At 42.1% G+C, this 27397-nt stretch overlaps 3 protein-coding genes across 3 annotated transcripts; 2 read left to right on the plus strand and 1 right to left on the minus strand.

Moving 5' to 3' along the window:
- The first annotated feature begins 5731 nt into the window (after positions 1-5731).
- fabp3 (fatty acid binding protein 3, muscle and heart) lies at positions 5732-8895 on the plus strand. The gene is made up of 4 exons (XM_030740672.1): positions 5732-5953; positions 7470-7642; positions 8267-8368; positions 8462-8895. Exons 1-4 carry the CDS (start codon positions 5881-5883, stop codon positions 8513-8515), a joined length of 402 nt encoding a protein of 133 aa, XP_030596532.1. The 5' UTR covers positions 5732-5880; the 3' UTR covers positions 8516-8895.
- A 5906-nt stretch (positions 8896-14801) lies between these two features.
- zcchc17 (zinc finger, CCHC domain containing 17) lies at positions 14802-20232 on the minus strand. Its single transcript, XM_030740670.1, has 7 exons — positions 20114-20232; positions 17988-18168; positions 16038-16138; positions 15697-15788; positions 15513-15613; positions 15258-15394; positions 14802-14984 (listed from the first exon to the last, which is right to left on the minus strand). The coding sequence occupies exons 2-7, from the start codon at positions 18124-18126 to the stop codon at positions 14811-14813; spliced, it is 744 nt and encodes a 247-aa protein (XP_030596530.1). The 5' UTR covers positions 18127-18168; positions 20114-20232; the 3' UTR covers positions 14802-14810.
- A 30-nt stretch (positions 20233-20262) lies between these two features.
- snrnp40 (small nuclear ribonucleoprotein 40 (U5)) lies at positions 20263-27191 on the plus strand. Its single transcript, XM_030741371.1, has 10 exons — positions 20263-20494; positions 22192-22321; positions 22407-22500; positions 22654-22819; positions 22980-23102; positions 23834-23954; positions 24040-24122; positions 24397-24458; positions 26544-26647; positions 26875-27191. Exons 1-10 carry the CDS (start codon positions 20384-20386, stop codon positions 26922-26924), a joined length of 1044 nt encoding a protein of 347 aa, XP_030597231.1. The 5' UTR covers positions 20263-20383; the 3' UTR covers positions 26925-27191.
- Positions 27192-27397: the final 206 nt, after the last annotated feature.

A 27397-nucleotide genomic window follows, 5' to 3' on the forward strand; every position in this document is an offset into this window, starting at 1 on the left:
CAATAAATAACATGTTTAAAAGTCTGTCATTCATTCTGTTATATGAGTCATGCTGACTAATGATGCTCTTCATAATTCGCCCTGTGATTTTCTCTCCTGAGCTCCATATGGACAAATTAATGTCCATATGGAGCTCAGGAGAGCTCCATAAGATAAGATAAGCACAGCCCGAGAAGCAGAGAGAGACACTGACATTTGACTGAATGAGCAAATTATAGAAGGGAGTGGCAATTTCCAGATGTTTATTTAGTTGTGTTATTCCCACACTTGCACAAAGTTCTATAGAAACACCCAAAAAACTCTGGAAGAGACATTAACATTCCTCATTTCAAGGATCTCCTGCTCTTCTTTCTACTCTTGTATGATTCAACCCTGTACTGCAATCCAGGCTCTTTGTCCTTGTAGTTAGGTCAGTGTACACGTATGCTCATGCACACACTCCAGCTCACATGCCTGCTTGTTCTGTGTGTTAAGTACAAACACTCGTGGTGCATGGTTCACCCTGTTATAGGGGCTGTATGATTGCATCTGCAGTTGACAACGCAAACTGCAGTCTAGCCTAGAATAATAATTTTGCTATGTGCACTCAGATTGATTAGGCTGAACCCAAAAGAAGTTTGGGTTCAATCTATTCATCAGTCACAATTAAAATAAAGGCGTTGCTCATGTACCCGCTAGTGCAAATATTGCTGTGCTATCTGTGTTTACTCATGCTGGTTAGTGTTTGTACTGCATTTGAATTTATGGTTTTGCCAAGCATGGCTTAAGATTACAGCAGCATATGTAAACCTTTATGGAGAGGTAATTTTATGCCTCAGACTCCCAGAGAAAATCCATGTGAGTTATGATCATAGTGGCATCTCAGAGCACTATATCACAGGCTTGCATAAGATCAAACACACACCCGCGCACATTTGGAAACACATTTGCACAGAAACTCACAGGACCGACATGCCTTTAAAGCCAGGAGACAGAAAACAAAGAAACAAGGGAAAATTATATTTCTCTTCTTACCCATATGTGACATGTTCATGTGGGCACTTACCAAACATCTGAACATGCAAAAAAACCATCACTGAAATAATAAAATGCAATGAAAGCAAAGGAGAGTAAGAAGAGAAGCTGGAGCGGAACGATTTTAACCTTTCACCTCCTCTTTCTCTGTGTCCTCCCCTCTCTTTTCCATGTGTCTCTCACACCTGTTTATGCCAAGTGTCAGGTCCATGCACACAACAGATTCGTTCCATCGCACACACATGTGCCAGTTTAGACACACTACGTGACACCAGCAAAGGGGGGTCAGTGGAGGACAAAGGCTAGTGGGACAGGGTGTGTAATATGGCTCGATGAGAAGTATTCACTATTGACTTTTTTCCCCCACACTGTCGGCCTCTGTGTGTGTGGTTTGACAGTGTGGTAGCTTTAATGCATGTTTGCTATTACACAATGTTCACAGATCTGACCATGCATTAGCAGATAGGGGAAAATTTTGTCACACAGAGAGAGACAGACAGATGATAAGTGGACATTTGTGCTTCTGTATGAATGCTACTGCATGTGTTGGTGTGTGTGTGCAGTCTAGTTTATTATGCCCTTTGGGGACTTGAAAGAGACAGCACACTAAACCATAGGGACTCATGTCAACGTGGGGACAAAAACGAGAGTTTTTTATACAATTGCGTTTGTGAAGAGTCATTTGAATTTTTGTCCTTTAAATTTTAGGCAGGAAAAGACACTTGGCCTGTACACACATCTTAAGAGTTTTTTTTTTTTTAAGATTGGCCTTTAGACCCCGAGATACTTGAACTCCTCCACTTGGGGCAAGAACTCGTTCCTGAGCCGGAGAGGGCACTCCACCCTTTTCCGGCTGAGGACCGTGGCCTCAGACTTAGAGGTGCTGATTCTCATGCCAGCCGCTTCACACTCGGCTGCCAACCGTTCCACTGCGAGCTGGAGGCCACCCCCTGATGAAGCCCCTCTTAAAGATGGGGACCACCACCCCGGTCTGCCAATCCAATGGCACTGCCCCAGATCTCCATGCAATGTTGCAGAGGTGTGTCAACCAAGACAGCCCTACAACATCCAGAGCCTTCAGGAACTCAGGGCGAATCTCGTCCACCCCAGGGGCCCTGCCTCCGGAGTCCCACAGGCTAACCAAGCCCAACAGGACTCTTTCTTCAGCTTGATGGCTCCCTTCACCTCCGGTGACCACCATCTGGTTCGGGGGTTACCACCACGACAGGCACCAACCACCTTGCAGCCACAGTTCTGAGCAGCAGCCTCAACAATGGAGGTGCGGAACATGGTCCATTTGGACTCATTGTCCTCACCCTTCCTCAGAAAGCTGTCAAAGTTCTGCCGGAGGTGGAACTCGGGGAATCCATGAATCGCCACCTTATCGTGGTGGAGGGGTTTGTGTGTCCCAGTGATCCCAGGAGCTATGTTGGCCGGGGGCTTGTCCCCCTGGTAGGGTCTCCCATGGCAAACTGGTCCTGGGTGAGGGTCCAGACAAAGAGTGGTTCAGAAGACCCCTATGTCTATAACAACAAGTCAACAGTTTATCTCGGGGTCTTGTTCACGAGTGACGGCTGAAGGTAGTGGGAGATCGACAGACGGATCGTGGCTGCTTCTGCAATGATGCGGACGCTGCACCGGTCTGTCATGATGAAGAGGGAGCTTAGTGTAACAGCGAAGCTCTCGATTTACCAGTCGATCTACATTCCTACGAGCTTTGGGTAGTGACCGAAAGAATAAGATCGCAAATACAAGTGGCAGAAATGAGTTTCCTTTGAAGGGTGGCTGGCTTCTTCCTTAGAGATAGGGTGAGGACTGCGGCCATCCGGGAGGGGCTCAGAGTAGAGCTGCTGCTCCTCCACATTGAAATAAGCCAGTTGAGGTGGCTCAGGCATCTGATTAGGATGCCTCCTGGCCGCCTCTTGGGTGAGGTGTTCTGGGCATGTCCCACCAGGAGGAGGCCCCGTGGTAGACCCAGGACATGCTGGGGAGATTATATCTCTCGGCAAGCCTGGGAACGCCTTGGGGTCCCTACGGATGAGCTGGAGGAGGTGGCTGGGGAGAGGGAAACCTGGGCTTCTCTGCTTTGGCTCTTGCCCCCGCGACCCGGCCCTGGATAAGCGGAAGAGAATGGATGGATGGATGGATGGATGGATGGATGGATGGATGGATGGATGGATGGACTGGCCTTTAGCATTAAAGTTGTTAGTTTTAAAGGAATTGCTTGACATATAGGGAAATGCAACAAGATTGTGCAGGAGGATGTCAGCCTCAACTGCTGGAGCAACAACTAAGACACTGTTGCTTCTTTGATGGGCCCCCAATTGTGCATGGGCCCCTGGGCCATTTGACCCATTAGAGAATCCAGCATTGACATTAGGTTATTTCAAATGGTGACGGGTAAAAAAAATGCTGGCCATGCAAAGTGGGTGGGATAAACATCAATGCGAGTGCTTGAAGCAGCTACCAATGAGAGTGCAGGGTTCCCTTTGATTGACATGGGAGCTGGTAGTTAAAAAGGTTAGCGCATTGCCTGGGCAACCAGGGCCTGGAACATCCACAGTGATGTGCTACTTCCTGCTTCCTGTGTGGACACAGCTTAACACCAGTTAGCTAGCTTAAATTAGCCTAAATACTTCACTGTGATATTAAATGGGCTAGAAAGAAAAACCAGTTCAGAAACAAAATGTAAAAACAGCATTATGTGAGTAAAACTGATTGCTGAACAAGAGTCAACATCACCCACCTATAATTCAAAGGCTTAATAATACAGGTTTAACAGGAGAGTCCGCTATAAAAGAAAGAGAAGAAAAAAATGCCTGCAGCTGTATACGCAAGTTTAGGATAAACCTTGGGAAACCTTGCATCCAACCTAGTCCAGCACAAACCACAGCTAGTCATTTTCAATTTAAGATTTTTTTTTAAATAAGCAAAACAAATTAAACTGTGTTAATTAGTGAGCTTTAGATGTGCTCGCTGGTGTGCTTTGTTAACACCATGTTCTTCAGTTTTATGGTGACTACAGCACAAGTGCACCAACTATGCATGTGTCCTTCAAGAAGACTCCATGTGACCTTGAAAAAAGTATAACTGGAATGAATGCACATGCTCGGAGTCCGCAGCTGCCCGGACTTATCTTTGGACAGATGCCCTGTTTAAATTGTTCCTCCAGCTGCTGGTCTTTATGCTGTGCTAAGTTAATATGTAACTGTGCATATTTCCCAACTGTTCTTTTCAGTTAAATACAAAAGCATGTAGTTTGTTTCTGCTCTACAATCAGGAACTACGAGAACAATAAAAGGTCAAGAGCAACAATGCGCTTCTATCAGTACTGTCTTACCCTCTGGTGTGTTCCTGTCTTTAATTGCCAAAATTATACACTGTTTTACTTTTTTTTTTTAATGCTAATGACTTTCCCAAGACATCTGGACAATGTGGTTCACAGGTGTTTAAGAAATGGATGGATGGATGGAGAGACGGATGAATGGCACTGGACCAGGATGATGTCTGACTCAAAACATAACAGTGTGTAATTAGATTTGTTTGGACAACAATGAGCTATGCTGATTTTGGAGTTTTCTTGGAACTTGTTCACAGTACAGCTGTTATTACACATTAACATCTGGATCTGATTCACTGGACTCCGCAAAGTTTCCCATCCTCACATGCAGCTCTCCTGAGTCAGATAGGTTTTAACAGCCAGAAATGCTCATTTGCCTTTGGCGATGGGTGGCACCTTAGCGGAGCTGAAAGAGGCAGGACTCATGACACCCACTGGCTCACTGTGAGGTCTGCGGACGAGGTCCTCTGTCCTCAGAGAGCCCTATCTGGACATTACATGGACTTTGTAGTAGGGAACTGATAGGTTAGAGACTGCTTAATTGATATACAGCTCTGCTGGTTGGTATCTTGAAGAGTTCAGGGCTGTGGTGCATGTGTGGCAGGAAAATGATCTAAAATCACCAAAAGCAAGTTTAGTATTGTATGTGTGTATGTGTCTGTTTGTGTGTGCAAAACAAGTACTACAGTAACACACCAGCGCTCTTGTCTTCGCACTCAGAACCACAGCACGCTACTGCCACCATATCCCAGTGTGTATTGTATCTGTGTTTACAAGCATGCTCACAAATACGCACATAATTTTGATCACACTCTTCATAGTTTGGCAGGCCACATTTAGGTCAGCAAAATATCTAACAACCACAAAATGCAGGTGGAGATCCCCCAGGAAGAGACATCAGAGAAAAGTAGGGAGGAAATGAGATGGGGCAGAGAAGACATGACATTTACAACTCCAACCTGCAAAAAGAAAAAAGCGCGGTTATTCACCTCCCCCAACCCCTATTCATTTCTTCACCTTTGCTTCCTTTATTATTCATCTTTGATTTCTCTACTGTTGCTCTCTTTGATCCTCCTCCTCTTTCTCTCATGTTTTTAATAGACTGACAAGCCGAGAGCTGAACAAGCTGAACAATGTAGACCTACGAACCTACACAACTACACTACACAAAAGCAGCAAACTGATGCAAACAAGCCTTTCATGCATTCAAGCATATTTTATTTGCATGATTCTCGCTTTGACAAAACCAAGTGTACCACGTGTCCTGTCTCTCTTCGTCTCCACCCCTCCTTCCTCCCCAGCAGTGACATCACGAACAGCCGGTATGTATCCAGCCAGTAGGATCGCAGCAAAGCTTGCGATGCTGACATTACTCTCCCTGCCTCTCTCCCTCTTCTCTCATTCTGACGCTCCCTTGCTTTGCTGCCTCTCTCTCTCTCTCTCTTTGACACACACACACACACACACAGACACACACACACCATCACACGTCTCTCTCGCCCTCATTCCTTCACACCGCTGCAGACATGGTCGAGGCTTTCGTTGGCACATGGCTCCTCAAGGAGAGCGAAAAATTTGATGAGTACATGAAAGAGCTGGGTAAGTGTACGTTTAATTTTTTGCACGTACAGTGCGCATGGGAGTATGTGCGCATGCGTGTGAAACAGGAGAGGATGCGGCACTTCTGCCAATGCTGCATGTGTGTACATGTGGAGACCGTTTTTAGATGAGATAAATTGTGTGAGGTTTATTTAATATGTAAACTGTTTAAGTAGGTGTCGACGCAGGGCGTGGGAAAGAAAATAGAAAAACGGCCAGAGGTAGAGCGCGAAGGGGTAAATAAGGGAGGTGCCAAAATGGAGGATTAAAAAAGCAGGTTGAAGATTAAAGGGTGGAAAGAGGAATAGCTCGCAAAGAGAGGAGAAGAAGAAAGAAAGCGGGAGAAGATGGGAACCAGAGGGAGTGAGGAAAAAGAGGAAGCATGGTTGAACGCGTGGCCTAAGTGCTGGAAACGAGGGAGTCACCCCGAAACCCCCACCCACCTTTTTTTTTTTTTTTTTTTTTAGAGTGAAGAAAAGAAAATCAGCCCCACTGTGGGAAACTGTGAATGGCATTCATACACACACACACACATACACACACTGGAGTATAATGTGGGTGACCTTCACTGAAAGCTGTTCATTGTGTGAGGCTATGGGAGGAGTTGAATATTAAGATGGAACACCAAGGAGCTGATGGGATGGGAACATGGGGATAAAGTTTGGCTCCAGAATACCTCACACACATGGCTTTGGAGTGCAGGATTGGGACAGGTGGTTGGAATTTGTTTTACAGCAGTGACAAATGACACTCCAGTATTTGACTTATGCCTTAGAGCCATATCAACCTGCCTGCTCTGGTCACCGGGACAAGCAGACTCCGTTCAACCTCTGCCCTTAATCCTTTTAACCAGTGAGGCATCTATACACACACACACACACTTAATTTTTCTTGTGCTGTTGCGGGAATGTCACTGCCACAGTTCTTGCGTTTTTTTGTAAATTAATTAGGTTGTCAACCTGAAACAGAAACAGATGGTTTTTTTTTTGTTTTTTGTTTTTTCCTTTCAGTAAAAAATGGTCCCTCATGCACACACAAACACGCACGGTCAAAAGAAAGTGGGCAATCATTTGCGTATACACACATGTCCAGACAGGCATTCAGGTCGGTGGGACACTGTGCTTGGAGAACTCGCTGCATGTATAGTAGCTGTTAAAAGAAGTTTAGAGAGCATGTCAGATGAAAGACAGCCGGGGGGCAAATCAGTGGCTTCTGTTTTGGATGTGCGCCAGCATATTCCTTTCAATATCTGTAAACCGTCCATACTTTAAGGACTTGGTGGGTATGACTGTAATGATCCCAGGACTTTACCTTTAAATAGGCTTAGACTATTTCAACATCTGCTCGATGCACCAGCACAAATGTTTACCTGTAGAGAGAGAGAGAGAGAGAGAGCGAGAGGATCAGTGCCAGAGGAACAGGTTGAGCTTCTATCTCACCTTTGGCATGAACGTTTTTCAGAGGAATAACCCTCCCTCAGTGCACCTCGTTACCTGCGTGTTTTTGTTTTATGCAGGCGTGGGCTTCGCTACACGGAAAGTGGCCAACTTCACCAAGCCCACCACCATCATCTCCGTGGACGGCGATCTGGTGACGTTGAAGACCCAGAGCACCATTAAGAACACAGAGATTTCTTTCAAGCTGGGAGAGGAGTTTGATGAGACCACCGCAGACGACAGGAAGGTTAAGGTGAGAAGTCAAAGATCAAATTGTACAATGCTTGCGTTTACATTTTTATGAACGAGGCTTTAAATGGGCTTTGTACGAGGCAGGCACTTCTTGTAGGAGTTGAAGTTTTCTGTAGTCTTCAAGTATAAAGTCTCACTGCATACTTGAGAAGTTGGTATGCAAACATGGTAATTGTGGCGTCGAGGCTGATGGATGGCTGAAGAAACATCTGTGATTTGTGATTCTTATTCTAATTTTGAGGATAGAGATAAAGCTGCAGTAAAGAGGTGAAGTTGAGTGCATGGTAGACTTTAAGGCAGCGTTTCAGTGGAAAAGTGTAGGGTGATTGCTACTAGCAAGAAGCTGTGGCTAATGGATGATCCTATTCTGACTGATGTTGCTGTGGGCTATTGTGCATTGCACGAGCAGTCACAGAGGTTGCTGTGGTCCTGTCTGGTTGCACAGTTTTTGGAAGAACTTTGCGAAATAAAGGCTCTTTCTATTGTAGTTTAACAGTTATTTAACTGTCTTGGGTTGTTTAATATGACTCCATATTAAAACTGAAGCATTGATTTGAATGATCAGGACACTCACTCGTTGGATGTGTGCATTACTTGTGTCTGACTCTGTTTCTGCTCCCTGCAGTCTACTGTCACAGTAGAGGATGGGAAGATGGTACACATACAGCGGTGGGACGGCAAAGAGACCAGTCTGGTCAGGGAAGTCAATGGAAACGCCCTATTGCTGGTCAGTGCCCCCGGCCACAAACTCCATGCTTTACATCCATATGAACACATTGTTGCATTTTAATTTTTCCTCTCTCTCGCTCTCTCCAAACAGACACTCAAACTTGGAGAAGTTGTTTGCACACGTCACTATGAGAAGGCGCAGTAAAATACAGCATTTCAACAGCTACCTGCATCAACTAAAGTCCTGCATCCCAGACTCCGTAACACTTCTTCAACACAGGCCAAACAAACCCGCTCATATGGCTGCTATTGATTGCCCCCTCCCATTGTCCCTTTTAGTATTAACATTACTGGTGTCTGTGACCTCTCCCTTTCTTTCTGCCCTTCTCTTTATACATTGTTCATTATACTGTAAGAAACACTGAATAAATTCCATGGATTTGTTGATTTTTGTTTCTCTGTAAAACTCCAGGTCTGCATTTTTTTTTTTAAGAAAATGTGTTCAGCATGTGGACTGGAGAAGTGTTTGAAACAATTTGCCTGTGGAGTTTTAACAAGTTCCAAATAAATGTGTCCACACTGATGGACAGACTGGAAAAAAAAAATCTATCCAGGATGTGTTTTTCTTTGGTTAATGTTTATGCATGACAGTTGGTAGCTCCAAGGTAGCAGAAGGTTTACTCAGTAATGGTAATGTTTGCTCCCAGAAACCAAGAACAAGTAAATATTTGTGAGGGAAGAGTTGACATTCAATTTAAAGATTCATTCACAAAGGTTGATCACAAGGTTGATCTCATGCTTTCAGAGTTGAGGTTTGAGCGTATGAGCGTGAAATTGCTCCAGTCTGAGCTGTAGTTTAAACAGCATGGAAAAAGAGTTTAGTGGTGCAACACAACTGTACACATCAAAGTAGACTCAAGATGCGTGACCAAATTTTCCATCACAGTGGGCTTTAGAGGGACTCACATGGGGGTTAATTATAGTTCCTTAACAGCGCGCGCGTGTGTGTGTGTGTGTGTGTGTGTGTGTGCATGCGCATACAAGTGTGTATTTTGCCTTTGCCCTGGCAAGGTTAAGGGAAAGTTTAGGTAAAGCTTGTACTTGCATAGATAATGTTGTACCTAATGTCCTGTACTTGAATATGAGGTGTGTGTGTCCTTTCTAAATTCATATCATTACTTCCCGGGGTACATGGGTGTCATGTGTTAGTGACGCCCTGCCAACTAGATGCAGGGTGAAGGGGTGAAAGGGCAGAGGAGGAGCCAGGCCAACTCCTGCTGGCACCAGCTCCTAAAGTTACCCTGAGCTGAAATGGCCACAAGAGAGAATGAAAGGCTGAGATAATGAATGCAGCTGTTTTATATTAATATTGGTTCATACTATACCTACAATGTATTGAAAATGTTGTGAAGTAAACATTAACATAGGAAGTGTGCAGAAAAGTAAAGTAAAGTAAAGCTAAAATATATCGAAAGGAATCTCCATGTTTGAGAAGTATGAAATCCCAAACCTAATAAGTATAGTGACCACACATATCAGCTACATTCACTAGCCATTTTATTAGGTGTTCAGCTGCTTGTTAACAATTCAGTTTTATTTTATTTATTTATATACCACCAAATCACAACAACAGTCACCTCAAGCCGCTTTACATTGTAAGGTAAAGACCTGCAGTAATACAGAGAAAACCCCAACAATCAGACAACTCCCTATGAGCAAGCACTTGGCAACAGTGGGAACGAAAACTCTCGTTTAACAGGAAGAAACTTCCAGAAGAACCAGGCTCAGGGAGGGGCAGTCATCTGCCACGACCGGTTGGGTTCGAGGCGAGGGAAACAGGACAAAAGACACACTGTGGAATAGAGCCAGAGATTAATAATAACTAATGATTAAATGAAAAGTGGTGTATAAACTGAGTGAAAAGAGGTGACTGAAAAAGAAACTCCGTGAATCATGGTAACCCCCCCAGCAGCCTCGGCCTCTTGCAGTAAAACTAAAGGAGTGCTCAGGGTCACCTGACCCAGCCCTAACTATAAGCGTGATCAAAAAGAAAACTTTTAAGCTTAATCTTAATTATCCTAGGAACCACAAGTAAACCAGCAGTCTGAGAGCAAAGTGCGCTGTTGGGGTGATATGGTACTATCAGGTCTTTATGATAAGATGGCTCCTGATTATTCAGTACCTTGTATGTGAGAAGAAGGATTTTAAATTCAGTTCTGGATTTAACAGGGAGCCAATGAAGAGCCAATATGGGAGAAACATGCTCTCTCTTTCTAGTCCCTGTCAGTACTCTTGCTACAACATTTTGGATCAGCTGAAGGCTTTTCAGGGAGCTTTTAGGACAACCTGATGATAATAATAATAATAATAATAATTAGACATTCCTGCAGTTGAACTAATTGGTTTGTGTCATCTGGCTTCATGGATAAAGCATCATGAATGCTATGCCTTCTAATAATACTGCCTAAGGGAAGCATGTATAATGTAAATAGAACTGGTCCTAGCACAGAACCCTGTGGAACTCCATAATTAACCTTAGGGTGTGAAGAAGACTCCCAATGAGACATGAACAAATTGGAGTCTATTAGATAGATATGACTCAAGCCACTGCAGCACAGTACCTTTAATACCTATAGCATGCTCTAATTTCTGTTATAAAATCTTATGACATGTAGTTACTGGGGTTAGGTTAATTGGTCACTCTAAATTGCCCATAGGTGTGAATGTGAGTGTGAATGGTTGTCTGTCTCTCTGTGTTGGCCCTGCAACAGGCTGGCAACCTGTACAGGGTGTACGCTGCCTCTCGCCCTACGACAGCTGGGATAGGCTCCAGCTCCCCCGCGACCCTGAGCAGGATAAACGGAAGAGAATGGATGGATGAATGGAAAATGTTATGGTCAACAGTATCAAAAGCTGCACTGACAAGCATAGAGATGAGTCCACTTTCAGAGGCTGTAAGAAGGTCATTTGTAACCGTCACTAATGCTGTTTCTGTACTGTGATGAATTCTGAATCCTGACTTAAACTTTTCAAAGAAACAATTCCTCTGCAGTTGATCAGTTAGCTGTATTACAACTACTCTAGGTTGGAGATTGGCCTATAATTAGCAAAGACAACTCGGTCAGGTGATGGCGTTTTAAGTAATGGTTTACTTACTGCAACCTTAAAGGTCTGTGGTATATAAGCAATTAATAAATACAGATTGCTCATATTTAAGACTGAAACATTAATAGTAGGACTTCTTTGAACAGTCTTGTAGGAATGGGGTTTAGTAGACATGTTGATGGTTTGGAGGAAGTAACTATTAAAGTTAACTCTGAAAGATCAGTTGGAGAGGGAGAGTGAATAAATATTAGCAGTAATGAAAGTAGCTGTATATAATGATATCCCTGTGAAGTGGTCATGAATATTTTTTTTCCTGATAAACCAAAGGCAATGGATGGATGGATTAAAATTTTATTTGTTAATAAATTCATGAAGTCATTTCTAGTTAAGGTTAAAGGAATACTTAGCTCAAAAGAGCTCTGACTTTTTGTCAGCCTGGCTACAGTGCCAAATAAAACACAAATATCTAATTAGCCAATCACATGGCAGAAACTCAGTGGATTTAGGCATGTAGACGGTCAGGTCAAGACAACCTGCTGACGTTCAAACAGAGCATCAGAATGGGGAGGAAAGGTGTGTTAAGTGATTTTGAATGTGGCAGAATGTGGTTGATGCCAGATGAGCTGGTCTGAGTATTTCACAAACTGCTGATCTACTGGGATTTTCCTACACAACCACCTCTGGGGTTTACAAAGAATGGCCCAAAAAGAGAAAATATCCAGCAGCAGTCCTCTGGGTGAAAATGCCTTGTTTATGTCAGAGGAGAATGTTAGCCTGCTTTGAGCTGCTAAGAAGGCAATGGTAACAGTAACCACTTGTTACAACCCAGGCACGAGGAAGAGCATCTCTGAACACGTTAAAACTTGAAGCAGATGTGCTACAGCAGCAGAAGACCACACTGAGTGCCACTCCTGTCAGCTAAGAACAGGAAACCGAGGCGACAATTCACACACTCACCAAAACTGGACAATAGAAGATTGGGAAAATGTTGCCTGGTCTGATGAGTCTCTTCTGTTCTTCTCTTTCTGCTGCAGCTTTTGGATTGTACAGTCAGAATTTGGTGTAAACACCGTGAAAGCATAGATCCATCCATTCAGGCTCATGGTGGTGGTGTAATGGTGTGGGGGGATATTTTCTTGCCACACCTTGGGCCCCTTAGTACCAACTGAACATTGGTTAAACACCACAGCCTATCTGAGTGTCGTTGCTGCCTATGTCCATCCCTTTATGACCTCAGTGTATCCAACTTCTGATGGCTGCTTCCAGCAGGACAATGAACAAAGCTCAAATCATCTCAAATCGGCTTTAAAGTAATCCTAATTCTGCTTAATGTTGCTATTAATCTGTCAGCCATTTTCCTTTGTATAGACATTTATTACTCTCACCAGGACAAACCTGGCCTGAATTTTCTTTGCGTCACCACGAGGCTGATTGACATGAGTTCACAGCTCCTGAACAGCGTGCAATTGTGTTTATGCAAAGCTCATGCAAAATTGCAATCACACTGAAGCCCCTTAAATAAATAAACATTTACATTTTTTAAGCACTTTGGCTTCTAACTACATTTCTGGAGAACAATGTTCCTCTTAGCTTCACTGTACGTGTGTAGCTTCGCTTGCAGTAGAAAATAAATGTTAACACACATTACGCTCTCTCACAGGGCTGTTTGCCATGTTATGGTGCCAACCCAAACACATTCAGTGTGGAAACATGCTATATACATTATATGCATGCATGTACAGTACATCACACTGTATATTGATTACACAGGCCATAGTGTACAGTGCTTTGTGGATTTGAAACATTACAAGGCTGATACAGTAACCAAACTAAAAATGAACAAAAACATTCAAGCTGAATGAAAACAAAAGCTAAAAGCGGATCAACTTACAAAACAAATTAAAATAAAATAAAAAGTATTCAGGAAATGCCTTTTGTTTTAGTCTTTAAAAGCAGACTGAGGTGTTTTCCTTAGCATACAAATTAATTGCCTTTAAAGTGTATTATCTGTATTGGGTCACCACAGTTGAACTGATCTGCCTCCAGATGGATCCGGTACACACTGGCCTGTGTGTCTTTTCATGGTTAGTTTGAAAACTGACATCTGGAGCTCGGATGTGTTCCCGGCAAATTTACTGATAACAACTCAGTCCTTTAAAACAGGAAAAGAAACACCCAAGTAGAACAGCTATCAATATATACACAAGGCTGTGCAATCAGTATCAGACATCAAGAAGTCTTCTAGAGCCGTGCCTGTTTCAGGACTAAATGGGATTGAAAATTGAAAATAATAACAAATGAAAATGCGATCATAACAACTCTAAAACACTAAATTTTATTAAAAAGAGGTTTTCTCTACATACATCTGCCAGAGCAGAGAAAGTAGAAAAAAAAAAGAGAAGATTCCTAAGATTAACTAGTGAACTAAAGCCGCTGGCAGTAGATTGCACTGGAGCCGTTTCAAACCGCTGTAGCTGGAAACAATCTTTCTCCAGAGCCTCACAAAAAGAATTTTGAAACTAGGGCAAACCAGCAGAGAAGAAACAAGATGTTGATCCTCTGACATTTTTTTATCCTGTTTAACACTGATAAAAAAAAAAAAAAGTTTGACCTCACATGACATAACTTGAGACCCATGCTGTGTAGGTCCCTCTGGCCCATTTTAAAACATTATGACCTCTGGACGGACCAGAGCCAGCTTGGAAAATTCCAGTGTAAGTGTGTGCGTGTGTTTTTGGTCCCCCAAGGACAGCAACATTAGGAGTTCGTATCCTTGAACAAAGAGATCAGGAGACATTCTGTTACCTTTATAAATAAAAAAAGGTTTAATGGAGTAAACAGTGGACATGCAGGATAATGTGTCTCCTCGAGGCAAGCTACACAAACAAACCCAAGTGGACAAAAAAAAACAAAAACTAAATGAGCAAACAACCTCAGGGTTTTATGTTATTACACTACTTTTAAGCTCCTCTATGCTGCCTTACATTTCCTGTTTGTGTCTTAACTATTTCCTGTGTGTGTGTTTAGGCCTCTCTTACTCCGATTTTACCCTCTCTCGCGTGTGTTTAATGGATTTCCCAGAGCATCAGATGCTAGACAGTTGTAAACAATAGCTAGGTTTGGAAAGAGATCGCCACTTGCTGCCATATTGGTTACACCTATCTGATTACACATTATGTGCAGACTCCTCCCTTTGTGGAAGGTTACTTCAGGACAAGTGGAGGTTACCACATGTTTGTATTTACAGCACTTCCCTTCAGTTTTTTTTTAACTTGACAATGAATGAGGGTTTAGATATTAAAGCTGGAAGCCTTTCTTTCAGTCTGTTGCAAATCACTTCCCCTTTGTGAGTCTGTCTGATAACTGCAATGAGTGTGTGTCTGTGTGCGTGTTTCTCAGCTGTGTTTGTGTGATTTATGCTTTTTGTGTTTCTTCTTCTTCTTGTCCTCTCTGTCACGATCGTGCTCCTGGCGCCTCCTCTTGGATTTGCATTCACTGCCGCCGCTGCTGCTGTCACTCTCGGACTCCTTCCTCTCCCTCTTCTTACTCTTCTTCTTCGCCTTCTTTTCCTGGTGAAGGAGCGCAAAAGACGACACCATGTTTTAAAAGTGACAAAACAAGGAAATTGCACAAAAAGCAGTTTCAATACCTCAAAACCCAAAGATTGAAATATATTCCTCTTAAATCAGCACAAAACAATTTTTCTCACATGTGACACAAAGGCATGTGGGTTGTTGCATCAGATGAAAGACAAAGAAAGAATCAGCAAAGGAAAGGTAGAGCAAAGCTAGAGGAGAAAAGGAAGTGAGAGCCATGCAGGGCTTTAAAGGTCACATTTTCACCTTCTTTTTCTTCTTTTTGTCTGAATCTTGATGTGGTGTGACTTTAGAGGTTTGCTGCTGTGGCTCTTCATCGTCCTCTTCTGGCAAAAGAGCGTACTGCAGGCCAGGAGCAGAGAAACAGTCCTTTGTAAAGTGACCTGCAAAGAATGATTTAGTTTAAAAAAAAAATGCAGCACAAATTCAAACAAATCAGCCATCTGTATGAAACGAGCGCAGTCTCTTTTCCATATCACATTATTCGTGATGTCACCGTACCCTTGCAGCCGCACTTTGAACATGTGGTGTTGAGCACAGCCTCCAGCGTGATCCTGTTGCTGGTTTGGTCTCTGAACTGCTTACGCCGCCTTGCATCCTGTCTACAAACACACACACACAAGTGATAATAATAATATACACCTGTGCAAACACATGAAAACACAATAAAAAAGTAAACTCTTACTCCGCATTAACATTGTTGGGGTCCAAGTCCCGCCCTGTTCCCTGATTAACAGCTTTCATGGAGAAGGACAGCTTCACCTTGTCACCCTGAATCTGACGAGCAGAGAAAAAAAAAGCTGTAAACATTGTGCTCCGTGCGTGTGTGTATATGCACTTGTGCGACTATCTTTATGAGAACCAGGTTGAAATTGAGACTATTGGAGTGACATTTATGGAAAACTTGAGACTTTCTGACATCCTTTCATGTTTAAGGGTAAAGACTTGCTTTTAATGAGGTCTCTCTTGGGTTCATTTAATGAATGTTGTCAGAAACATAGCCATAAAAACGTGTTTTATTGTTACCTCTCTCCCTATGACTTTAATCCATACATGTTCCCCCACGTCCACAATCTCTGAAGCACTCTCAACCCGGGAAGCTGACATCTCACTCACATGTACCAGACCTGTATGTGCAAAGGACAAAGCTCATTTACTTAGACATCATCTAAAAATGCATTTATAGTATAAAAGTGTGAAGCCACTTTTCATTTCTTTATATTTTGATTCTAAGGATCCAGACTTTCTTGTGATTTTTTAAAAGCAGCTTTGCGCAATAGTTCTCCAGGGCTTCCGCAAGTCTTTCAAAGTTTTTATATAGATATTGGCTTCAAGTCCAGTCCTTCCATCTGACCATTTTCAGGAATGTTTTTTTGGTTGTTTGTTGAACCACTTTACTTTGACCTATGAATCATTCAAGCATAAAAAGACACCTAACTCAAAGGATGAACCAGTGAGTTCTACTCATAACAGACAACTCACCAAAAGACCAATTTTAAATGGACACTTTGTTACCTGCAGCTTGTCACAAAAAACACATCAAAGATAAAAAATTCTGACAGGTATAAAATAAATAATCAAGAAAATTCCAGCACAGGAACTGAGATATGGTCTCAGTGGAAAGGTGGTGGTCAAGAAGCTGTTCTCAAGGAAGGGAAATTGAGAAAAGGCTGAGGTATTCCACACTGCACAAGAATTGGACTGAAAATCAGTGGCAGCAGGTCTTATGGAGAGATTAATCTAAATTTGACATTTTTGGTTTAAATCATTGTCAGTATGTGCAGAGGAGGTCAAGAGCGTATCAGTGAGCATCTACAGCCATCAGTAAAACATGGTGGAGGCTCTGTGATGGTTTGGGGCTGCACTTCAGCCAGTGGTGTTGGGGAACTTGTCAAAATTGACGGAATTATGAACACAGAAAAGCACCATCTGGGAAAGTGTCTGGAATTTTTCGGCATGACCCCCAAAACACTGCCACTGTGATAAAAGCATAGTTGGATGGAAAAATACACAATGGCACACTATCATTCATAGATCGTGGATGACAAATAAAAACCCAAATACTAAAGAAAGGATCAATTGAATCACATAACTGCATGCTTAATCATTTACATCTGCTCTGAACTACTATCACTGACACTCACATTAAAGAAAGCCTAAAACAACAGGTCTCTCTAAACATTTTTTAGGCTACACTGTAGCCACTACAGGTTCTGAATGTGTGGGCACACTCGGTTCAGTTCGCCCCCTGGTGGTGAAATGTAGGTCAAGGGCAAGCCACAATACATCCTAATTCATTATCAAAGAAGTAACCCAAGTGTAAATATAGATATGAGTCATCCCACTTCATCAATCTGTCCCACTTCTTAACAACCCTGCCCAAACTCATGCCCCCCAAACCTCCTGTCTGTACACACACACACACACACACACACACACACACACACACACACACACACACACACACACACACACACACACACACACACACACACACACACACACACAAATCTTCAATTTCTGTTACTATGATTATAACATGAATGAATTATATTAAAAAGAAACGGATCATGCTAACGAATTAAAAAGGAAACAATATATCATATTAAATATAATAAATAACTTGGCTTGGAGAATGTAAAATTTCTTTCTGTCCCTTAAATAGAAAATAAAAAAATTTTTCTTGCACTAAGAAAACAAATTCTATATAAATGCTGCAATCCTATTATGACAACATCATGTATCTTTGGCATCTTGTAGTCTCTCCTCCTTACTCACAGTGAGACGTACACTATTCTGCAGACTTTCAGGAATTTATCCTGCATAGGCTGCACATACGCTATGTTTTGCTTGCTGAAAAATAGAGAGCACAGAGAGACAGGACAAAACACACACTCCAGTATTCCCACAACTTTAATTCATTTTTCTCAGTTCCGCAACTGTTTTTCTTCTGAATAATCAAATCTTTTCACCAACCTTCCTTCTTGTATCCTGGCAGTCGGACAAATGCTCCATATGTTTGCACAGAAACCACCTCTCCTTTGGCAATGCTGTACAACGGCGGCAGACCGTCCAGCCCAGCCGGCTCTGATGTTCGGCGGTCACGGTCAGACATCGTGTCCAAAGGTCACGTTTACCAATAACTGAGTCTAGAAGACTGTTATAAAAAAACATGTTTCAATATTTTTAGCAAACAAACAGAATACCCTTGATATTTAAAAGGGGGGTTACTGAAAGCACAAATAACAGCAGCGCACACCTTCATTCTCTATATAAGGTATATAACAAGCATCCTTGAACCTTGTTACAGTAATAATTTGTCATATCAACGTCTTGTTACTAGTGTACAACTACGACATGTCCCCGAATTTAAATGAACTACTAAATGTTTGGGAGGAAAAAGACCTCTCAAAGACACTAGTTATTAATGGTTCAGGTAGTGTAGTATGAATGCTATACTTAGGTAAAAGGTGTCAGAGAAAAGGTTATAAAGACATTTACAATGTCATTTTATATTTATTACAAAATTTTATTTACTGATTTTAAATCATTGAAACATTTGACGACCAATTAACCCCTGAAGTGTCAGTGCATTCACTGTTAATTCCAAAGTTTCGTGCCTGGGCTCTGCTGGTTGAGTCCCCAAACTATGGAATATTTTGCCCCTTTTGGTCCATGGGAACATAGTGAGAGGCTGGTTTACATTGGCTTGGGAATGCCTCGGGGTCCCAGCAGAAGAGCTGGACAAGGTGGCTGAAGAGAGAGGAGGTGGTGCATGTCTGCTTAGACTGCTACAACTGTGACCCAGACAGCAATAAGTGGCAGAAAATGGATGGATGTATGGAGATGAAACTGGCAATATCACTAGTTTCAGATAAACACCCATTTATCTGAAATAGCCTGTCTGACATTAATAAATGGATAAATCCTTAATTAATGTCTCAGAGAGCAGGGAGAGTGTATCTTTTAGGTTTTATAACACTTGTTTTTGGACAAAAACAGCTACTATCACACAATATTATGTCCTGTTTACCTAAGACATGAAAACATAACAGCCAAAATGATTTAAATATAATTTATTAAAAATAAAAATAGCACGAACATTCTGGAACTGTTGGGATTCATTATATAACCATTACAACCATGAAAACATAAAAAAACATGTGTATATAGTGCTTATGTATATGTGTATAGTGTTTTTCTATTTTATTCTATTCTATTTTTAGTTTTCTGTACTGAGCTGCTGTAATGCGCAAATTTCCCCGTCGTGGGATCATTAAAGTTTTATCTTATCTTATCTTATATAAAAAATTTTTTAAAAATTTGCAATATTAATTCAACACTTAGATCACAAAATTTGCTTACTGCAAACTAGTCTATGCATTCAAAGCAGTGGTAGGAAATCATGTGTGTGAGATTTGCCTCACATCACATCAATTAACCTAAGATGCATGACTTCGGATTATTGAAGGAAGGCAGAGTACCCAGAGGAAACACACAAACTCCACACAGAGAGGAGCCAGGATTTGAACCAGGAACCTTTTTGCTGTGAGGTAACAATGCTCACGACCCCACCATCATGCCATCCTATTTCAGATCTTTTGTCTTTGGCACCCTCTGACCTCTGTGTGACCTGTTTTTTTTTATGTACACCATATACGATCATTTCTATGCTGTTTTATTCGACCCGAACAGTATTTTAAGATTAAATTTTAAAAAAGAGACACATCAGTTTTGGTTTAATTTATTACTTTCACTGATTAGTCCACCCCTCTTTAATTCGCCTTCAACAGCTAAATATTTTAACAGCTGACATGCTGTCATATTTGCCTGCACCCGAAGGTGATTTTTATGAGCTTCACGGATGTATGCTGAATCTATTTGATGGCAATGTAAACTACGTTAGAGTCACTTTTCATCTGAATAGAACAGCACCTCAGCTAATGTTAGCTACGCTAAAGCTTCATCTTAAATAAACGTTAAATAAATAAATATGAACAGAACAAGAGGCCCGCGCTCAAGTAAACGTTCCTGTTTATAGACAGTCAAACATAATCTCTTGCAGCAATAATTCAGGAGAAAACAAAAGATATCAGTATTACCTTTCGCATTGGTACGACTGTTGTTTTACATCCGGTTCAAAACGTTTCTTCACGCACAGCGGCTAATCTGCGCCTCATAATCAACCAATCACCATAGCCGGTGCAAACTTCGACCAATCGTATACCCCGCTATTACCGGAAGGGTTCCTTTTGTGTTGATACGTTGGTGCTACTTCCTCGACGTCTCGTACCAAAGACGCCCATTCATTTTTTTGTAAATTGTAGCATTAAAGCTTTAGATTTTTGTTGATTCTGGTCCTCTAAGGCAGGATGATTGAACCTATGAAGAGAGCGGCAGACATGGCGGTGGTTCCTTCCGCCGTGAAGCGGCCCCGGACGGAGCTGGTGGCGGCGGCTCAGTCTCAGCAACTCGTGGCCACGGTACGGAGCGTAGGAGCGGAGGGGGGGCAAAAAGTCATATTTTCCCTGTGTGGTATTTTTAAGTTTATAAACTGGACTGCCGGCGAGACAGATGGAATGGAATGGAAATAAAAGTAGCACAGCTTTAACTCTCAATTTGACTCTTCTTTACACATTCTGCTACACCCAGCTGGAACTATATCTTTTTGTTCTACACTGTACCCCAGTGTAAAACAAACAGATGCTTAAAAGTCTTTCGTTCCTTCAACTATTAGATCATTTAACTCTGACAGGGGTGATTTAGACTAACTTTTTTTCTGATATTTTTTTTTTTCTATTGACCTCATTGTTTGTTGCAGATGGGTTCAAAGTGGGGGTGAGATTACATCAGGGATCTGCTCTGAGTCCTTTCTTGTTTGCAGTGGTGATGGACAGGCTGACAGATGAGTTCAGGCAGAAGTCTACGTGGACTATGATGTAACATTATGATCTAGTGAGGGTAGGTACCAGGCAGAAAGTCAGTAGAAGCAAGACAAAATATATGAGCGGGAGACAGGTGGAAAGGTGAACATGAAGGAGTAGCAATAGCGAAGTTGGGCAAGTTTAAATGTCTGGGTCAACCATCCAAAGAAATTGACAGTGCACAAGAGCAGTGAAGAAGAGAGTCAGGGCAGGGTGGAGACGAGTGTCAGGGATGATTTGTGACAGAAGACTAGCACCAAGAGTGAAAGGGAAGGTTTGCAAGATGTGAGACATGCTGTGATTATGGCTTGGAGATGGTGGCACTGACAATAAGAGCTGTGCCACCTCCAGCTGTTAAGATTTTCATAGGGAGTGACCAGGATGGACAGGATTATAAATGAGTACATCAGAGGTACAACTCGGGTTGAGCAGTTTGGAGACAAAGTTAGAGAGGCGAGGCTGACATGTTTTGGACATGTGCAGAGGAGGGATAGGATGGATGCAGTGAAGTAGGAAATGCAGAGGGTTGGTGTGACAGTGGGGGATGCTCGGGATAGAGGGAGGTCAAAGCAGATGATCCACAGTGGTGACCTCTAAAGTGAGCATTTGAAAGAAGAAGAAATTCTCATGTTTGTTAATCTGTGCCTTTGCATGCAACAGTATTTGTAATGAGTGTTTAAGGACCGTAGGTTGTGTGGGTAAGCTTCAAATGAATTGCGCTTTGTTTTCTGGTGAGGTTTTTATATTTTTTACTTTGTATCATTTTCAGATTTCATCAAAAAGATTTCTGTGATGCTTAAAAAAAAAGCACTTTGCACTCATCTTAAATACCAGATATTGCAGAATAAAATAAATAGTGTTGACATATGATCACCTTTGTTAGAGTAAATACACCAACCCTACATTAAATTAGAGCTTTATGTTTATTTTTTTTAGACTATTATAAACACTTATACTTGCTTTAATGGTCTATATTTGATTTTATCATTAATTTAAAGTGCCAGGTAAAAATGTGTAGTATGATAAAAATTAACTGGATATATTACCTAAAATCCATAAACAAGATACTCAAATTTGAAATCATCTGCATCCAAACCTGTCAGTTCCTTTTTCATTCCATTTACTCTGATGGGTGCACATGGCAAAATTATGGGACTCACAACCACTACTGCAAGGTCCTCTTGTCACAGTGTCACAGCACACAATCTTTTCTGCGTTTCTTTCCCTAACTTCAGTCACATATTTGTCTCCCATAGGGCCCCCCACGGAGCTCCAGCCTGCAGGCTCCCATCATGTTAATGTCTGGGCACGAGGGTGAGGTGTACTGCTGCAAGTTTCACCCAAATGGAGCCACCCTCGCCTCTTCAGGGTTTGACAGACTCATATGTAAGTTAGTTAAATACACACTAAATCTCTGCAATAGCATTGTCACTGTGAATAACTCAGTGTGCATGGGGTTTCTTTGCTGTAGTGCTCTGGAACGTGTATGGAGATTGTGAGAATTACGCCACTCTGAAGGGCCACAGTGGAGCGGTGATGGAGCTGCACTACAACACAGATGGCAGGTAAGTAAGGTGCTAAATTTGTTGAGATTTTTAACAAGGGACACTTCAAATCAGTGACCTTGCTAAAGGGTTTAAGAGTTTCTTAAGGCTTTAATAACCCATTGATCTTTATAAAGAGTTAACTAACTGTTATGTCCTGCTATGTAATGTCAGCGTGCTGTTCTCGGCGAGCACAGACAAAACTGTAGGCGTGTGGGACAGTGAAACAGGCGAGAGGATCAAGCGTCTGAAGGGCCACACCTCCTTTGTTAACACCTGCTACCCTGCCCGCCGTGGTCCCCAGCTGATCTGCACCGGCAGTGACGATGGGACCGTGAAGGTGAGATTTCCAACTTTGAGTTTGTTTAAATGAAAAATACATATCGTTTTATCCAGATCTTTAGATGCTGATGTATTGAGATTAAGCACACTATTGCCATAATTTTGAGCAACAATGTTCTGATTGTGTTTTCTTTTTGATGCGTTTGTCTGCATGGTAGCTGTGGGACATCCGCAAGAAAGGGGCCATCCACACTTTCCAGAATACCTACCAGGTGCTGGCTGTGACGTTCAATGACACCAGTGATCAGATCCTGTCGGGAGGCATCGACAACGACATCAAGGTACCGGGAGCCGCATTGACCGGAAAATCAGGGAATGATCCTGGAAAAATGATACTTCTTGGCTAAAAATGAGATTGTGTGTGCTGTGATTTTATTTTGCAGCACGCACAATCTTGCAGTGTGTTGCCCCAATTTTTCACTTCATGGCCCTGCTTTAATTACAAGTAATTATCATGGATGCCTGTGGCCTAAAGAAGTCAAAAACATGGAATTTGATCAGCAGATGTGAGCAGGACTTTGGGACTCAGCCCAGAATCTCACCCTGGGCTGTTTATCCTGCAGTGTATCAAAAGTATTCCGTGCTTGACGTGTAAATAAAGCTGTAATAGCTTTGCATACATCACTGCAATTTTTGAAGAGAGAAGACTTTCGCTAATGTTTTCGCATTTTCTTGTACCACAAATGTAACTTTATTATTCAAACATGGAAATAATTGGTCAGCAGTGCAAAAGAGGAGTGGAAGTATTCCTCTCCTTAATGGGATGTCATTCCTTACTTACCTTAGTTTGGAGTGTTTTGATGCTAACCTGTGACTCAGCGCTGCTCATTTCTCATTTAAGTACAAGTGGGAACTCCAACCAAACTGAAGAAGAGTTGTCTTTGACCTCAAAATACAAATAAGCTTCCTATAGTAACACATAGCGTTAAGCTTACACTTTGATTTCTGCATACAGGCCTTTATATGTCATCGTGTAAAACCTTGTCTAAAGTTATTGCTTGTGTTGTTGCAGGTGTGGGACCTGAGGCAGAATAAGCTGATCTACAACATGCACGGCCATGGTGACTCAGTGACTGGGCTCAGCCTGAGCTCCGAGGGGTCATACCTTCTTTCAAACTCCATGGATAACACAGGTACTATCAGACATATTTGGCTTGTAAACATGGCTGGATCTGTGGATGAATCCTTTTCTTGAGTCCTGCCTGTGTCTCTGTGCAGTGCGTATTTGGGACGTCAGACCATTTGCACCCAAGGAGAGATGCGTGAAGATTTTCCAGGGCAATGTTCACAACTTCGAAAAGGTAACCTGTGTCAGGGGCATAGGTGCTTTCCTTTCAGTAATGAGGCATTTTGGGTGAAAGCACCCAGACTAGCAGTTTTTTTTGTTTTTTTTTAAATATGTGAGAGAACATGTGTGTGTGTATATAAGAGACAAACAGCTGCAATCCTGCAGGCATAATCTACCCCCATTGGTCACTGCGCTTGCATGTTGTTGTCTTTCATCTCATTGTGTTAACAGCAGCTCACACGGGTAATCACTGTTTTGCTTCTAATGCATCTTTTCCTGTCATTCAGAACCTGCTCAGGTGCTCCTGGTCTACTGATGGCAGTAAGATAGCTGCAGGCTCAGCTGACAGGTGAGAAGCAAACGCACTGACACATACTTTACGTGAACATGAGCTCGCTCACAAAGCGTTTTATCAGTTTATCTGAGATCATTGAGGCAGTTTTTTTTTTTTTTCCCTTCTAGAGCACAGGTGTCGAGTTTTTGGCCCCGACCCCTACTTCCGGCCATACAATTTGGCCCTTTAAGTTACTTTTTTGACATGTCACTTAACCCTCTTAATTGGAGGGGAATGCGAAATGTCAAAAAAGTAACTTAAAGGACCAAATTGTATGTTATTTTTGACATCAATTTGCAGATTGGAAGTAGGGGGTGTGGCCGGAAGCAGCCCGCAGGCCAGGAGTTTGACACCCCTGTTCTAGAGCAAAGGGCTCAAGTCGTGTTTAGGTTAGCTGCTGTACCATGAACTGTAACTCAGTGCACCCTCAAATTAGTATTTCTGAAAGTAAACTTTGTCTCGTTGCATCATGCCATAGTAATGAGAGCCGTAAAATACTACTTGTAACTAATGTGATGACAAACAATTGTCATTTCTTAGCCAGTAGGCTTATTACTATTAAAAATAACTACAGCTCCCAGCCTGAGCTTTTGGCTCACAGGCTTTACTTACACATACACAGACCTCATTATTTGAAACTTGTTTAATATAATGAAATGTGAGAAAATGTGTCATCTTCTAGCTGCATTCTCTGCTCTCTTAATTGTCTGCCCTCTTCAGTCCTCTTTGTTCTGAACTGCTTACAGCTGCTTACTCACGGCACTCTGCAGTGTGTAGGAAATATTGTTTATTAACAGCAGCTTAAACTATAAACATTAACCGCATGATGATTTAAGGGGGGGGGGGGAAATCACCCTTTGAGGACAAAGTTAAGGAACTACACTCATTGGCTGCTTTATTAGGTATACCTTGCTAGTACCAGGTTGGACCACCTTTTTAATTCTTTGTGGCAAAGATTCAACAAGGTGCTGGAAACATTCCTCAGAGATTTTGGTCCATACTGACATGATAGCATCACGCAGTTGCTACAGATTTGTCAGCTCCACATCCATGATGTTGCACCGCATCCCAAAGGTGCTCTATTTTATTGAAATCTGGTAACTGTGGAGGCTATTTGAGTATAGTGAACTTATTGTCACATTCAAGAAACCACTTTGAGATGATTTGAGCTTTGTGACATGGTGTTCTGGAAGTAGCCATCAGATGATGGATACACTGTGGTCATAAAGGGATGGACAAGGTCAGCAACAATACCCGGGTAGTCTGTGGTGTTTAAATGATGTTTGGTTGGTAGTAAGGGGCCCAAAATGTGCCAAAAAAAAAAAAATCCCCACGCAATTACAATAGCCTGAAATGTTGATACAAGGCAGGATGGATCCAGTTCTGAACCTAACATCTGAATATCGCAGCAGAAATTGAGGCTCATCAGACCAAGTTTTGGTGTTATCAAGTTTTGGTGAGCCTGAGTGAATTGTTGCCTGAGTTTCATGTTCTTAGCTGACAGGAGTGGCACCCAGTGTGACTACTTCAATGCTCGACGTGTTGTCTGTTCAAAGATGCTCTTCTGAATAACTTGGTTGTAATGAATGGCTAATTGAGTTACTGTTGAGTTCCTATCAGCTCGAAGGAGTCTGTCTATTCACCTCTGACATCAACAAGACATTTTCACCCAGATAACTGCCTCTCACTGGATATTTTCTCTTTTTTGGATCGTTCTCTGTAAATCCCGAGGATAGTTCTGTGGGAAAATCCCAGTACATCAGCAGTTTCTGACACCAGCAACCATGCCATGTTCAAAATCACTTCAATCATCTTTTGTCCACATTCTGATGCTCAGTCTGAACTTCCATAGGTCATCTTGACCGCGTCTACATTCCTAGCGCTAATTGAGTTGCTGCCATGTGATTGGCTGATTACGGTAGATATTTCTGTTAATAAGCGGTTGACCAGGTATACCTAATGAAGTGGTCGAATGCAGTTTTTATGGTAGGGATGGATTTTAGAATGGTTCTGAACAATGTTTTCTCATTTATGAACCATTACCCTCTCAGCTTTCTACTGGATCACATCTTTCTTTTTTTTTTTAACCATGTTTCATAGGTTTGTGTATATTTGGGACACCACATCACGTAGAATCCTGTACAAACTGCCGGGCCACGCAGGTTCAGTCAATGAAGTAGTCTTCCACCCAGAGGAGCCTATAGGTGAGTGAAACAACTGCTTCAGTTAAGGCATATTTCAGGCCTGAAATATGCTTTTTAATAACACAGGAATTAACTAACTTAACTTGAAGACAAGTTGGTGGTGGATCTCAGTATTCCAAAAATATGTAAAGTTAGGTGGTTAGGTCGTTTAAAGCTAAGTTATAAAATATAACTAACAAATAAGTTAAATCCTCTTTTCTTTTTTCCCCCTTTGTCTTTCTACGCAGTGCTGTCTGGCTCCAGTGATAAGCGCCTGTACATGGGAGAAATTCAGTAGGGCGAGCGAGTGTGTGTGTGTGTGTGTGTGTGTGTGTGTGTGTGTGTGTGTGTGTGTGTGTGTGTGTGTGTGTGTGTGTGCGTGTGTGCGTGTGTGCGTGTGTGTGTGTGTTCTGCCTTGGACATGGACGGGTGGTGTTCAACAGTGGTCTAGGACTCTGTAATTTCAGCTTGTTTCAGAACAACCTCAGGATGTGTTTGAAGATTATTATGCTCAGTCTAAAGACCCTCCACGGTGACTTTTTTTTTTTATTCTAATGTTCTGCTTTATAATAAACTTCAATAAAAAACTGTCAAATTATTTTCTGGCTGAAATGCTTTGCTGTGTTTGTAGGAGGAAGGTTTGTGGAGCCTTTAAACTTACCAGGATTTCTGAACTGATTACTCATTTAATCACAATATAAACACAATAACGCTAAACTAATATGACAAGCAGTTAGTGAGCAATCACTTGGTGCAGGATCAAGAAAAGTT

This window comes from Archocentrus centrarchus, chromosome 11, assembly GCF_007364275.1.
Source record: "Archocentrus centrarchus isolate MPI-CPG fArcCen1 chromosome 11, fArcCen1, whole genome shotgun sequence".
Classification (NCBI taxonomy): Eukaryota; Metazoa; Chordata; class Actinopteri; order Cichliformes; family Cichlidae; genus Archocentrus; species Archocentrus centrarchus.